Genomic DNA, 16,383 nt, shown 5'->3' with positions numbered 1-16,383 from the left:
GAGCTGGAGAGAACTGGTTTGCATCAGCTACAGCCAGAACAGGTTCCTTACTTAAATCCTGCAAAGCAGTCAAGTGTAACAGACTAACACACATGGTACCAAAATCTTTAAAAATTGGTGTAAATCAGCACAACTCCATTTGTATCACTGTACTAGCTGACCTAAGAGGCAAAATACAGCCACAATACTAGCTTATAACATAAAATAACACACTCTTTATCAATGATACCCTTTCTGCATGGTCTGCTTTTGCTCCCCTATCACTTGTACTTTTTTCTTTCCTTCATTTTACACTTGCATTTCTTTCTTAGCACAAGGCTAAAGAAGCTACTAGAATTTTAAAATCTATTCTTGTTTCAGATGCATTTTATCAACCATGTAATGCAGTGCAAATGCAATAAATCATTCTGCTTTAGACTAACAAGTAGTCCAAATCTCTCATGTCATCTTCCCACTTCCCATTGTACATACACTTTGACTCAAAGGTCTGAAGTTGTAGACAAACTAGAAAGCCTACTTCAAAGGAATTAATTATGGTTACAGCTCTGCCTTCACAAACCATATCACAACCATCAAATAAGGCAGAGACAGGAGTTTCAAAACGGCTCTCCTCTCCTATCCTAGCTGATAAACTAAGAGATGGTCAGAATGATAGAGCCACTTAAGCAGTACACAAATTTTTCTGATCTTTTTTAAGCTTTAGTTATATTTGTGTCTTTCAAAATATCAGCTTTCATGTCCACCTGGTAGATTAAATCTCAAAAAAATTCCCCAAAAGAAAGAAAAATCCTCAAACTCTTAGTTTCAGGCAATAGAAGAATTCTTAAGCTGAAGTCTTTCCTATTTAGTCACACTAACAAGGCACTGAAGAAACTATTGCTTATACTTGCATACCAATCCAGTTCTTCATATTGAAGAACAACAAAAATGTATCATCACAAAGACCACTGCATGAGTTCAGGCTACACTCAGATCTCAAAAGTGAAGAGCCCAGGACATATTTTGGTACCTTTTTATGTAATTCTGCTGAAATTATGGAGGAGCTGATATATTCTATATCTGGTACCAAAACAAAGTTAACTAAGAGCAGCACAAATATCGGATGGCAAGTAGCTGTAAACCAGTGAATATCCAGGCTGACAGAAGCCATGCAATGCCAGGAACCTAGGTCATACAAGATCCTCAGTACTCCTGAACTTTATTCATGAAAAGTAAAAAAGTTTCAGATGTTTAGAGAACCAGCAACACTGTGCACGGGTAGCTTTGAGATGGAAACAAGCTGATTTACCAGAGCTATTCCCATTAAGGAAGTCACTTAGAAACAAACACTCTTCTACAAGACTGGTTTGTTCTGGGATTTTTTTGTAACCAAGAAGGGTTTTGATCTCAAGAAAAGATGTAGATTGGAGAATGCTCACATTTTGTCAATATGTCCAGACCTGTTAGTGGGAAATTTAGGCTGGAGTCCATGATTGGAAAAAACATGCCTAGCTAGGATCTTTGGGACATTAGTCTTTTTTTTACAGTAGCCTATTTTTTGCTATACATATGACTTTCCATGAAAATCGGGTTGAAAATAATTAAGCAGGTCAGAATACAATTCTCACCACAATTCTGAGATGCTGAAAATTCTTACATATGAACACGTACTTTTTTCCTGTCACCTATTTGAGTAAGAGTAGATTTAGATCAGTTTGCTTGAGATCAAGAGGTCATTGGGCAAAACGCAAGACATACAAGCATGAGCTTAAAGACAGACATTTAAAAAATTGATCAACAATCAGAAAGGAAAGAAGAATTACGTGAAAAACATTTTGTAATCTAAATTATTGCAGTCAGTTACTATCACCACTGCAAGTATTTCAAATTAGACTTCAGCTGAACACAAGTTACTTTTTTAATCAAAGCACTACTCCAGGACAGTGTGAAAAATTTTAAGAGCAGTTAATTTAACAGAAGGAAAAAAGAATACCTGAAGATAATATTGTATTTTCAAACAGTGAGTCTTTGTAGTTCTTTCACTAAATACACAGGAACACATCAAAACAACATACCTTCACATTTTCATGTATTGATTGAAGTTGTGCAGCTAGAGCTACAAACGTTTGATAGATTTTCTGCATAGCCATAGACAAATCTGTAAGAGGCATATAAAATATTGATAAGTGACAATTTTACTACCAGGAGAAGAGTTTTAGTGTTTATAACCACAGGAAGAAGCCCACCCAAAACCCATACAGCACTAAGCACAACAATTGCATGAGAACAAGTTAATGCCTGTAAGAAATACACAATTTAAGAGCAATTAGGTGACAAAAGTCACCCAAGGACTATTTTTCGAAAGGGCTTCAAAGTTTATTTTGAAAAATACTCTTTTCTCAGATTTAGTCTTACGTATATAGTAATTAATTTCCTATTATTCTATTTCTTAGCAAAGCTAAAAAAATATTTAGTCTAACTTTATATAATTACACAGGAACACTTGAACCTCATTGGTTTTTACATAAATATAGTTAAATCAAGTTTTCTTGTGTTTGTATATATTTTCAACTCTTTTTGACTTTGAAGCACAGTTAAGCATTCAGCTGATTTTGCTCAAGAGAGGGCAGGAGAATGAAAGCTTTATTACATTTTAAAGACATGATTAACAAGCATCACAGGAACTCTTATTCTAGCTCTACCCATAAGGATATCAAACAGAGAAACACAGTGGAGAGCTTCTTGCCAACAAAGTCTTAGATTTAGGATATCCTACTTCCCACACAGATATCAAAGTGTTTTCAGTGCACTGACCCAGCTAATGTTAAACTTTAATCCTAAAGGGGAAATTTCAAAGGTTTTGTCAAAATGAGGCATCTGCTGACAAATTATTTTCTGAAACAAGCACTGAAACAATGCACCAAAAATGGAGGACAGAAAAGTGCTGAAATGGTCTTTCACTGTGAAAAGATCAGCTTCTGCATTTCCTCTGAAGAATGCATATAAAGTACTGAAATGTAAACAGGAGCTATCAAGTTCTTGAAGACGCATAGTTGTAGTAATGATTCTTGAACTGAAAAGGTCTGCCTCTCCATACGGGAATTTCTCCATTATAATTTGCATTTATTTCTGAAAAAGAAAAGCTCAGGAGTAAGTTTCATGCCAGCCTGCAGGGTTGCGGAGGCAGTGGTATGTAGGAAGACTGGCCACAAGTTTCCAAAGAGTCTGGAGGCAATTTATTGATACCAAATATTAGAAATTTCAAAATTCTCAAGACATTCTGGGTCATAGTTTCCTGTATCATAAAGGCTACAATTGCAATTATAGTGTTGACTAGATCACTAGATCATTCGCTGACAGTCTGAGCATGCTAGCACAACAGATTGAGCCTTGCCCACACAAGCAAGCAACCTTTAGATTATAGCACAAACTGCTGAAAAACTTGACTAAAATCTCTGAAGACATTCCTCTTGTACTCTGGACAGATAAGGAGATCCCGTGGAAAGATAGAGGACCCTCAGGATTCAGCAGATCTCCCATTCTGGAAGCAAGGTCTAGACAGTTCTCTTGTTTGTGACATATCAGGTCCAGAGTGTAGGTACCATCCTGGGATGGCAAGACGTTCAAGTATCATTTGACACAAAGACATGCACTTGAAATCCCTGCTTATTGCAGGACCTCTACCTAAAATGCCCCTTTCCCTCACCCCTCCCAAATGTCTATGATCACAGGAATGATAACCAACCAGAAGACTACTGTCCAGAGTTCAGTAGGCTCAGAATTGAATGATTCTCCCAAGACTGAATGATGTGGCAGAAAACAATTTTCTCAGCTGGTCAGAACTGAAGGCAATACCAATGGGCTACAAGTCAAGGAAGAGTTCTCATTTTAATCTGGACATGGCAGAGCAGATACCCATATGTCTGGTCAGACAGTCCAGTGGAAGACAGAAGGTGCCAGATGTCAGTCTTTTAAGAGCTAGATGCTGAAGGGAGATGGATATAGTACATGTAAGTGCTCTCACTTTCATGTTATGGCAGGACCATCCATCCAGCTCAGAGATTTATAGAAAAAAGATTACAGAACACCTTTCCCAGAAAAACCATCTTCGTCCCCATGTCTCCTTTTTGACAAAGGAACAGTATTCTGAAAGGAACTTTACATTGCAAACTGCATAATTTCTCAGAGTTTACAGGGGAAAAATAATCCCTCTTCTACACTAGTGAAGACATTTCAGTATCTTCCATAAATAAGCACCTCTGTGTATAAGGGTCTCATCTTAAAATAGCTGGTGGACAGAAAATTCCTATTAGTGGAAGGGGATAGAGGAAGGAATACAGAAATCAAAGTGAAAGAAAAACAGATGCTCTCACTTTTGTTAACCACAAGAACAACAAACAGAAACAAAGGCCAAAAAAAAAAATGGTCTGGAAACAGATCAGCATCAATAGACCAAGCAATACTGAGCTGAGTAAATGAAAAACTGAGGAGTAGGGAGTTTTTTCTGACATTTATGAGCTCACTAAGAATTGTAAATAAGTAAAATCCAAAGGAACCTTGACAGATTTGAGAGGTGGGCCCATGCAAACCACATGAAGTTCAACAAGGTCAAGTGCAAGGTGTCACACCTGGGTCAGGGCAATCTCAAGCACAAATACAGGCTGGGTGTAGAACAGATTGAGATCAGCCCTGAGGAGGACTTGGGGATGCTGGTCGATGAAAAGCTCAACACAGGCCAGCAATCTGCACTTGCAGCCCAGAAAGCCATCTGTATCCCGGGCTGCATCAAAAGAAGCATGGCCAGCAGGTGGAAGGAGGTGAATCTCCCCCTCTACTCTGCTCTTGCAAGACCCCACCTGGAGATAGATTGAACAGACACTGTCAGAAAAGGTAGCACAAAACTGGAGCCCAGGCGTTTGCAAAGAAACGTGACAGATGTGCCCTGGCCCAAGAGTCCCAAACTTCTATTTCCAGCTCCTGTGCGAGTGGCCCTAGCTACATCTAGAGAAGAGGCACTGTTCTTGTAGAAGAACTTGAGCAAGTCAGACGAAACAAGAGGGTAAAACATACCATGCTACTTTATTTCCTGTTTCTCAGAAGCTCAGAAATTGTCATTTCTACTCCTTCATACCTAGGTATCAAAATTTCTATGCAAAACAAGCAAGGCTTACCAATTGCACCTCAGGAACTGGATCCATCTTAAAAAGGTCAAGAACCTTTATGAATTTAACCTTTAATTCCAAATCTTTACATTGAACAACTGCAGAATCTGAACACTTATTTCTGTACACTAAATAAGAAAAGCCAACAATAACAAAAGAGAAGATTACCTACTAAGTTTTTCTTATAGGTATAAGACTTCTTAAATTTCATGTATGAAACATTAAAATTGAGACATTTACCTTGTGGAGTTATGTGTGAATTATTTGCTTGAGTAGCGAGATGATTTTCCAGTTCTTCTATTTGTTGTCTGTATTGCTGCAGCTGTACTTCAAACTGCTCAACCAAGATTCTGAAGTAGCTACATGAGGGAAACAATGAAATTGTACGATTAAACTTCATGAGTTTGTCACTATTGTTTAAAATCTCATCTACATTAGCTGCCAATTTTTATTTCATTCATTGCAACAGTTATGTTCTATGATATTCTTGACATCCCGCCACTTAGTGGAAAAAGAGTAAAGACTGTATTTCTCATGTCTGAGATAAAAATAAATTAAATGCAGAAATAAAACAGTGATCTTATGAAGCATTCAGTACAAATGTTACAAGCAGCAGGAAAAAAAGCATATTAAGACATTCATAGAATCCTAAAACGTTCTGGGTTGAAGGGACCTTTAAAGGTCACCTAGTCCAACCTCCCCAGCAATAAGCAGGGACATCTTCAGCTAGATCATATTGCTCAGAGCCCCATCCAACATGATCTTTAATGTTCCCAGGGATGGGGCATCTACCTTCTCTCTGGGCAACTTGTTCCAGTGACTCACCACCCTCATAGTAAAAAATTTCTTCCTCATATCTAGACTGAATCTACTCTCTTTCAGTTTAAAACTATTATCTCTTGTCCTATTACTACAAGCCCTACTAAAAAGTCTGTCCCCATCTTTCCTATAAAAGTCTCCTTTAAGTATCAAAAGGCTGCAATAAAGTCTCCCTGAGTCTTCTCCAAGTTCTATTATTGACTATTTTTAAATGAATAACAATAACTCACTCTGCTGGGGCTGTGTTTTCATGCTGGAGACCAGGAGGAGTTTTCTGTGTTCGTAATGCTATTTCTGCATTCTTTAGCTCCTAAACAAATAGAGAAAATTAATAAAATATAAGGTTCCGTATGAAGTGTTCAACAACTCTATTGTTCATTCATACAAGATATTCTCTTTATATATTTAAGTTAACACCATGATAGACTCCAACCAGAAATCCTTCAAAGAGCAGACTGCCAGAAAGTTGGAGAACTGCAAATACCAACAGAAGTTTGGGGAAGAAACAAACAGCAGCACACAGTGAAAGCACACTGAGCTCTCAGAAGTTGAGAAAACACTATGCTAAACTGTCAGAGATAACATCTAATTTCTGTTGTACTTCAGAAATTCTGTTGCAATTACTGAGGACTGGGGGGTTAAAAAAAAGCAACAGTCAAGCGCAAGGAAGTAACACACCTGAAAAAGAAATACAACAAGAAGGATTATTTTTCTTTTTAAAAAAAGATTACTTAGTTCAAAACAACGCATCTTTTTATGGAAATGGTCTTGTTACACATGACAATTACAGCATACACTTCCGATTAATACTTTCCAATAACTCTACCATAAAGTATTCCTCAGTAGCTGGTTCTGCCATTATTCTCAACTGCATCATTTACAGAAATATGAGAATATCAGTAACAAGTTTTTGTTTTCACAGAAAACTGTTGGCAAGGCACAGCTATAGAGTATTTCTTTTTGGTTTCATAAGATATAGAAAAAACATCAACATGTTTACTTTACAATAAAGTACACTTATATATCGCATGCTGCCTTGACATGCCAGATGAAAGAAAAAGTGGTACAGAACTTAACTTGGGAAGCACTTGCATCAAAACTCGACCTCAAACTGGTTGTGCAGTTAAGATGCAGACTGGTGGACTCAAGTTCACTAAATGATTATTAGTGCTCATTAAGATTTTTAGGTCTCTGAAATGTTATGGGGTGGCTTTTTTTTTCCACGTCAGCAGAAAAAAAAAAATACACTTGCATTTCTGCTGTTCCTTGAGTGCAGCATGTTGTTACAAATGTGCCTTCACTAGCAGCTGAATATATAACTGAAACTGAACTAAGTCAGCTCACGTTCCCTTCTGTTGCCTTTGCTATGGAGGAGTGCTTTCCTGAATAAAAGTCATTTTATTGCTGTTGTACTTATCTGAAAAGTACTGACATCAGAGATTTCAGTCTCCTCCAGAAACTTCAAATATATTCGAGGGGATTCAATTTTTCATTTTGTTTACAACTCTTTTAGTTTGGACTCGTGTCAACTTGACTGATAAAGGCGGCTAGTTATCCTATATGAAATAACCAACAAAAAACTCTACATAACAAAACATATATTCAATTATACCTGTGCAGTTTCCACTTTCAGCTTGTCAATATTAAGAGTGTTCCTCTGTAATCCACTGGCAACTACAGACAGAAGTTGTTTTAAAGCTTTAATGTCTTCTTGTACTTTAAGCATTGCTTTAGAGGACATTCTACTAATTTCTTCCTGAACTTGCTTTTGTTCTTTCACAAATTTCCTGGGAAAGGAAACAGTAAGAGGGTGGGGAGGAAGGAAACAAAATATTGAAGTACCAAACCATGTACCTTTTGGTCACAAATTAAATAGCTATTAAATGATTTTTTCCAAAATCAAGTACTGAACAGTAAAATTATTGCATAAGTTTAAAAAAAACCAAAACAACCCACATACAAAAACTCCTCTAAACTTCAACAGCAAATGTTTAGCCATATTATGCTGAACCCTGACAAATTAAGATATATATCAATTGTTTTTTATATTTTTTATATACGCACACATATATTATAATATCTATTATCTATGTAAAAGTGATTAGGACTTTGAACTCGCAAAAACAGTGACATACGGACTCTCTAATTAGCCTGCAACCTGCCTCCTTCCTGCCTGAGGGAAGGTTCTTCTCTGTTGCATACCAGATCCACAATGAACATACAATATGGGCATACAGCTCAATACTTACTTTGCACATGCAACAGGATTAATACTCCCAGGGAAAGATGGATCAGATTCTAAGAGAATATTTTTTGGGCATGTACACTTGCATAAGTGCATGGAAAAGTGAGGCTGAAGAAAAACAGCCTAAGACTTCAGCTACTAGAACTATCCACCTACTTTATTGCCAGGGTTAACCTGCCAAGAGGCCTTAGCCTAGTAAGCTATCCTGCATGCAGCCTGCAGTAGGGTGTTTATGTCACAGAGCACTGACAGCATACAATACTCTAGCTATTCAATTATCATAAATAAAGAACACTACTTACTGTAGATTTTCTACATCTTGACAGATTACTGGAGGTAGATTTTCATCCTTTAGTGCTTTGCTATCTCTAAAAGAGACAATGCATATTTAGATGGTGCTTTAACACTGCCCAACATTTTTGCATGACTACTAAATATCAAGAAAACATTCAAGTGACTGATTAAAGTTTTGCACCCATTGCATGTATGCCACAACTAGGAATGATTTGCATGAATGCACACAGATATCATGCCAGGGTCCAAGCTTGTGTTGTGAGCATTGTACACATTTGCAGAAAACATTTTTCAGAACACATGATCAGTCTATAGCAAATGCCAGATAAGCTGTACATATTGCATTTGATAGAAAAATTGCAATGTTCCAAACAATGAACCATCATTACTAAATCATCCATACTGCAAAAGTTGATTATTGACTTTTACGCCTTTTTCAAGATCAAAGTAGTAGAAAAGCCAACATACTAGTAAACAGCTGAACTAAGTAAGACACAGAATGCAAAGAAAATCTGAACACTTACTCTGGTCTTGTTCCTGTTTTGTCACCTAGAAAATAAAAACTGGAGTCAGAAATAAAACTCTGAAATACTAACCAAACAATCTTCATGAGAGTTTAAGGAAGAAATAATGACATAAATCTCCTTGATTTCTCTTGATAAGAGGAACAAGCTAGGCTAGCCATAAAAGAAAGGTTTTAATTTACTCCTCATTCACAGATAAATATCTTTTCAAGAACAATGGTTCAACAGTTGAGGTGCTAATTTCTTGGAACACAAAGTAATACAAAACATCTTCTGTCAATATACAAGTCACTAGAAATGCATAAACAACTGCAGTTGCATAAGAAATCTGTTCCTGCTCATGCAACCATAGCTCACTTAGACCTGCACCCACAAAACACTCAAGCGTTTATATTAGCAATAGAAGTCTTCTCTCAAATACAAAGATAATGAAGGTTTGCCCACTGGACTTCCCTGAGAATTCTGCTATTTCATTAAGTTCATTAATGAATGAGGTTTTACATGCAGATGTTACTGCTTACATACGACCTACACACTCCAAGCTATGCATCTGTGGATCAAGATGCCAAATGCCTCCGAGTTACAGAATGAAGCCGAAAACAGTATCGAGCATCACAGGGCAAAAAAAGACGGAAGACTTTGAGTCTCTGGTCCTCCTTTTAAGATACTTGTATACTATAGAAGTGTTGTGACATGCTAACGTTGCAGTAATGAAAATCCCATACGAACCTAGGAATCGGAGCTTTCTCATTACTCCCAGTAATAGTAATAATCTTCCCAAAAAATCAACACCATGCAGAGCACTCCAGTTTGGACAGTCAATAGGTCACCTGTTCTGCAAGTACGAAAAACTGTCTTCACAACATATGTTATTCTGTAAAGATGGTTTCATGGAGTTTGTATATCTCCTTCTCTTCTAGTTACTAGTATACCTAATCTAAAATCTGGCTCCTGAATGGAATAAAGAGATTAAATTTAACAGTACTAATTCCCCAGAGAAAACACATGTTTTAGAATCAGCTTTAGTTAAGCTTACTCTGAAAGTATAAAAGCAAGACAAATTCATAAGTGTCCATATGCCAATGCTCAATATTCCCTCACTTAAGGTCTATAAAGCTACCACAGAGGTAAAGTTTTTATAACTGGTTTCAGATATTACTACACACCACCAGAAATACAGCTTTGAAGAATAACAGCTAAAAGTAGAACATTTTTTGGTGCAGGATTTCAATAAAAGAAACCAAGTTAAAGATCTGTTAGAGAAAGCTGGTTTCAAACAAGTACTTTATATTTGCAATGCATTACTTAAATATAGCTCTGCTCCCCCCTCTAGTGGCTATTTGACATATAGCTGCTGAGAAATCTACCATGGCTTTTCAGCAAATGGCCCTGAGAGTCTTCACTCCCAAAAGGCTAAAGGGTTTAGTCCCTGCTTCACAAATATTATATTGGCTTACACATATTTTAAATAAATAAATTTACATTACATTGCATTTGCAACCTAAATATTGTTCTTCTATACAAGCACAACATCTAAGCATGTCTTTAACCTAAATACTTTGGGAGGGAGAGTTAAATTAGCTTTAATTCCACACTCCTAACAACATGAAGTAGTCTTTGCTGTAGCGCTCTGATAATTTTCTCAATTAAAAGAAAAAAGCAATGTTTTAAAATAAACTTACTCTTTTTGTCTGAAGAACTACTAAAATCAATGCCACCAAGACCTTCATTGGCAGTAGTTGAAGGAGCTGCAGTTGTCCCCAGAGTCAAACTCAAAGCATTCTGCCCAAGTCCTACAAGAAACCCAAACAGAATTTCTGCACTTAAGATGCCAATAATTAAAGCTTATTTTAAACTAAAAGCACATATAACCTTGCTTGCAGTTTCAGGTTCCATTTACTACATATTTATACTACATAAAAAAATGCAAAATAAACAGAGAAGAAAACAGATTGCATGAAGTTTCATGCAAGCGTACGCAAGCGTTTTATGTAATTTTTTCATATTACTAGGTAGCCAATTAGGTACCTAACTTATCATCATCATCTTAAGATTCTTTCTGTTTCATTTAGAGCTTAAAAGCACTGTTGCCAAGACAGTGTAACAGATTCTTCCTCTAGAGCTGAAAAAGACAGGAAGCTGTGAAATGACAATACTAAGTTGATTATTTTATTCAGACCAAAGGCCACCAAAATAAGGAGCTTTCAACTTCACAGTTAGAGGAGATACTTGTACATCATTGACCTCTCCCATTTATGATCAATTTGCTTGAGTCAATTATGGCAATGACAAAGCTTACCTCTTGTTTTAATTTAAAAAAACAGTCTTAAGTACAAGTGAATTTGAGAATAAGAAAGAAGACTATTATTTCAGTTTTCATTTTTATTGTTCATGGACATCAACAGTTCTTAACTGTAAGACTTAAAAATCACACTTTCACAGTGTTAACACTTCATATAAACTAAATCTTACATTTTGAGTTTATACAATCACACATTAAATTTCAACATTTTGAGACACAAGGAGGAAAAAACTAAAATAGCTTTCACCTGTTGCTGCTGTGCTTGTATTCTGGAAGAGTGAACCTCCTAAACCTGCTAAGGCTCCACCTAAGGAAAGGCCTGTGGAGGCAGTTGTAGTTGGAGCAGTTGTACCACCCAAATTTAACATAAAGCCAGTAGTTCCTGCAGAGAAGGCAAACCAGCTTCATGCAGACAGTGCATTCAAACACATCCACAGGCAATCTGAAATAACTAAAAGGTCTGAACAGCCTCTTTATCATAATTTCGTAATAAACTTGATCATTGTTTTAATTTCTTGCAGATTTTCCAAAGCCACAGAGACTTTTGAATTATACTTGATTTTGTTCTACAATATCATAATCTTGATTAGTCTGTATTTACCTGCAACCATATAACATTATTTGAGAGTTCCCCAGAACACGTGAGAATCTAGAACGTGGCACAGAATTTATTCTATGGCATAATGGAACTAACAAGTGCTATTCACTTTCTATATGAAAATGCTGAAGAGTTAATGTTTTATGTGAAACATTAAAATATTTTACACAAGACAAAGATGATACAAGAACATTTCACTGGTAGTTTGAGCCACCTTCTGGAATTAAGCACCCCAGGCTTTTGGTAGGATAGGAAGACTTCAGTTGAGAAAGACCATAAGCATAAAGGGACGGAGTGCAGAGGGCACAGACGAACTCAAACACAGGCTCTTAAGATTAAGAAAAATGAACTCCAGTCTTAATTATCACCATGCACATTGCAGTTTAGCCAAGTTAAATATGATGGCAGGTGTGTACCAGTATGAGAACTACACTGGAAAAATCTTGTTTCTACTACCAGTTAACCATTTCAGGCCATCTGCAAAAGGTAGACATTTCCCAAACTTTTCACCTGCACAAGATGGAAGCTTTCAAATTTCAGTAGGGTTATCAGTAACAAAAATAATCATTTTAAATGATAAATCAGCTCTTGCTACACTTTTAATGATTTACATTATATGCTGCCTTCATCACATTGCATACTGCCCTCTAAACATAAAACTATCTGTACTAGGGTACCCAAATTTAGAACTAGTGAAGTGCAATGAACCTTCTTATTAAAGCATCACAAAATTATGTAAATACTAGTAAAGTATAGAGCACAGCGCTGTTTTACCATAAAGTTTTATTGTTAAAACCAAACAAAACGCAACAAAACCTAAACAATTACCTACCTGCTGCAGGAGTTGATGTAAGAGCAGATGACAATGATAGGCCACCCGCTGAGGTAGAAGTAACAGGTAATGCAAATGGTGTGGCCGAGCCTGCAGGTTTGTTGAAACCTAAACTAAAGCCTGTGGTAGTTGCTGATGTGGTGGCAGGCGTGCCTAAAAAGAAAATCCAAAACGATTATCACTCTAAAAACATTCTGTTTGAGAATGAACGCTCAATTCACCTTCTCTTCTGAACTATTCCTGTGTAACCATCACAAGTACCATAGTACCTGCATCAAGTAAAATATCCCCCATAGTACCTTCAGATAAATTTCAAGGGTTTACATTAACTGCACAGGCGTTTTTGCTTCAGAATTCCTAGTGATCCCATCAGCTTTAATCATGGACTGATGATTATATCTAGCAGTAATCTACAACAGCTGTAGATAGAGCTATAAACAACACCGTGCAAAATACAGACTAAAAATTCTCAATTGTATTTGCATACCAAAATGAATGCATGTATTCTTTCAATTTGTAAACAATATGTTAAAACGTTATTCCCTCAAACTTTGTTTTTGAACACTTTTAAAGTAAAGCAAATGAAGTTTCCACTTCCTGCTGTCTTCATAGTAAGAATGCATTTTCTATTATAGAATCCATATTCCAAAATAAAGGAGTGTGCATATGCACACACAAACCACAACAGCAAGCACAAGCAGCACATACTTGGTATTCTCAGTAACTGCTGTGTGTCTGTTTTGGATGACATCATTTCATTCAGCTATTGAAAAGAATTAATGTACATCTGCATAGTACTGACTGCTGTGTATGATTATGCATCACAGAGTCTGTTCTGGGTTAGCTGCTGCTCCTCCCTTCTTCCCATTTCTATTGCTTCTTTATCCAACGCATTTTTTTCCTATTTATAAACAGCATGGTTTCCCAAGATTTTAGACTGAAGTCTGTCTTGCAGCATCACCTCCACCCCCAACATTTATGATACTCAAGCTCAGTTTCTCCTCAGATCTCAGTTGCTGGTGTTTAAAAAGAAAACAAACCCCACAACTACCCACACAGTCCTGTATTTCTAATGACAGCTGAAAAAATAGTCACTAAAGATGCATCAGAGAAACAAAAGTAAAATATTCCCAAAGTTCCACCTCACCTCTGCTGAAGGGAAAATAAAAAGTCTAACTTTTCGCTACGACCACTGTCACTGTTGTACAGGAATGGAATTATCCTTCAACAGGTAACAGTGCCCAGAACTGCAGGGCCCCACTCCGGTTTACAGCCTTACATTTGGGCTGCAAAGCAGACAGCAATTAGTAATGAGTAATGAAAAACCAACCACAAGACCACTAACTTTCTACATCACAAGGAAATCCTATCTATTTTTTCCACCTGTATAACATTAAAATCCAAATGAGGTCCATACCTAGTGTCAGTCCTGTAGCAATAGTTGTTGCTGTTCCCGCTTTAAGAATAAAAACAAAAAAACAGGATAAAAATAGTAATCGAAGACAACAGAGCAGTTATGATAATAAAAAACATGAAACAAAACACTGAAATAATGCAACATTATGAGACAATATGTAGATTATTATACAAGTTTTTTCCATAGTATGTTGAAAGAAAAACATTAACATAGAAAACAGTATTTGAAAGCAGCAGCAGCACAAATCAAAGCCTAACTGACTTCAAAAAAAAATTTTTCATTATAAGAATCTGCTAACAGTGAAGCTAATGTTAAGACAGCAGTATAGCAAACTGTTTGAAATTTCAAACAAAAGGTGGTAAACAAAATATGGAAACTATGAAGGGTTTTTTCAGCCATATGGAAGTACGTTAACATTAGCATGTAAAGCAGCAGATTTACAGTATAATAAGAAGATTATAGAGTCCAAAGTCTCTGTTAAATCCTGGGTCTTGGTTTAGAGTTCCTGCCCCACTGGTAATTTAAAGAGATTATTTTGAACAGTGCTATGCCATTTCATATTTAAAAATCAAACCCTGATTAGAAGATCAAAAGAATCATTGAGAGCTAAAACAAAATTACCTCACTGTAGCCAAACACAGTAATACGGAACTTCTCCTATCTACTCATACGACTGTACAAGAAAAAAAAAAAAAAGACCATTTTGTCTAACGATATTGGGAGTCAAAGTATAATTCATTAAGTTATGCCTGCATGATGGGTGAAAAAAATACTTCAAGTTAAGAAAAGTCTTAGTCTTCTACACTCGACTACTCCTATAAGAATCTGTATGTTCATAAGCTGAATTAGATACCTAATGAAATAATAATTTCTTCATGCATATTGCTAACATTTAAAAAAAATACCAACAAAACCAGAAATGTTTACTATTGCAGGATTACAAATGTCACATTAAGAATACTAACAAAGCTTTAAAATATTTTTCAGATCAAAATATACCTCCATCTTAAATCATAATTTTGAGCATCCTGGATGAAGAGATAGATTTCTAGAAAGTATCAGGATTCAGATTATAGAACATTTTACACACAGGCCCAGGCAGAGTTTTCTGGCAACTGCATTTGTGCTTTTGCAGTATTGGTACTCCATAGTTCTCAATAAATGACCTTTTAAACTGCTCAATTAAGCCTTTTTACAACACTACATAATATTCCGAGTTACAGAAGAACTATAAAAAAAAAAGCAAGCATGTTACGACAACCCAGTTTTTGCATAGAGATGATATATTTCTTCACCATTGATTCAAATTTCTGCTGTACAAGAATTTTTTCTACCTGTACTGGTGCCTCCTAGTGTAAAGCCAGTGGTTGATTTTGATCCAAAAAGTCCACTCCCAAAGCCCACTGAAGGGGTTGATGTAGTTGCTGTAGCAGTGGAAGAGCCCAGAGTTCCAAAACTAAGTCCTCCTGTTGAGCTATTACAAAATAAAACTATTAGCAATAATTATTTTTCAAAATAAAAAATCCACACACACCCTCACCACCACCATTTCAGTTTCTTTGCCATGCCACCATTCATTTTCCCAACCCACAATGCAGTTGGACAAGACAGAGTCCAGGCTCAGTCACCAAAGATAAAGACTACAACCCTCCCCTTCTACAGCTCCGTAACTCCCACTGCTTCCCCGACACCAACTCCACTACTTGTTCAACTCCTTGCTGAGCTGATACATATTACTAGGCCAGTGGGAAATTTGGACTTCTCTCCACTAGATCATCTGTTTAGTTCTGCCTGATTTTGTCCCTGAACTACTGAAATGAGAGAACAAATACTAGAGGCAGCACAAAGATGACAACAAACCTATATGAACATCTTTTCAAAGCAGGTCGCAGGTCCAAGTAGATATCGCTGACCAGAAACCTCAATCAAGGTTACTTTATTCTTAATTGCTAAGCAGAGACATGCAACCATTCACATCAACAGTACAACTTTGCGCTATCTTACCACCAAAACGTGTGATTTTTTTTTCTAACCAAAATGCTAGGACCCATGCCTACCATACTTTCTTCTCTGACTGTATACTTGTCAGAAAGTTAAAAAAATAAACTTCCAGAGCTATTTTCAGATGAAAGAGAAGAGAGAGGAAGGAAAAAAAATCTGAGATCAGTCATCACAAGAAAAATTAAGCCTTTTTTATTTATTTTGGGTAAC

General features: G+C 36.5%; 1 protein-coding gene across 1 annotated transcript in view; it reads right to left on the bottom strand.

The window, feature by feature from the left end:
• The window catches only part of NUPL1 (nucleoporin like 1), a gene marked incomplete at its 5' end in the record, with an annotated part of 30,142 nt that extends 14,455 nt beyond the window's left edge, over positions 1-15,687 (bottom strand). The window contains 11 exon segments of the mRNA XM_010188517.1: positions 2,055-2,137; positions 5,382-5,500; positions 6,191-6,270; positions 7,573-7,747; positions 8,508-8,573; positions 9,024-9,048; positions 10,706-10,816; positions 11,573-11,707; positions 12,756-12,908; positions 14,173-14,211; positions 15,507-15,687. Of these exon segments, the coding sequence (XP_010186819.1) occupies positions 2,055-2,137; positions 5,382-5,500; positions 6,191-6,270; positions 7,573-7,747; positions 8,508-8,573; positions 9,024-9,048; positions 10,706-10,816; positions 11,573-11,707; positions 12,756-12,908; positions 14,173-14,211; positions 15,507-15,687 (1,167 nt within the window).
• Between the last annotated feature and the right edge of the window lie 696 nt (positions 15,688-16,383).

Source organism: Mesitornis unicolor, unplaced genomic scaffold (assembly GCF_000695765.1).
Source record: "Mesitornis unicolor isolate BGI_N332 unplaced genomic scaffold, ASM69576v1 scaffold40487, whole genome shotgun sequence".
Classification (NCBI taxonomy): domain Eukaryota; kingdom Metazoa; phylum Chordata; class Aves; order Mesitornithiformes; family Mesitornithidae; genus Mesitornis; species Mesitornis unicolor.
Note: the sequence above shows the minus strand (reverse complement) of the source record. Positions and strands in the feature narration are given on the sequence as shown.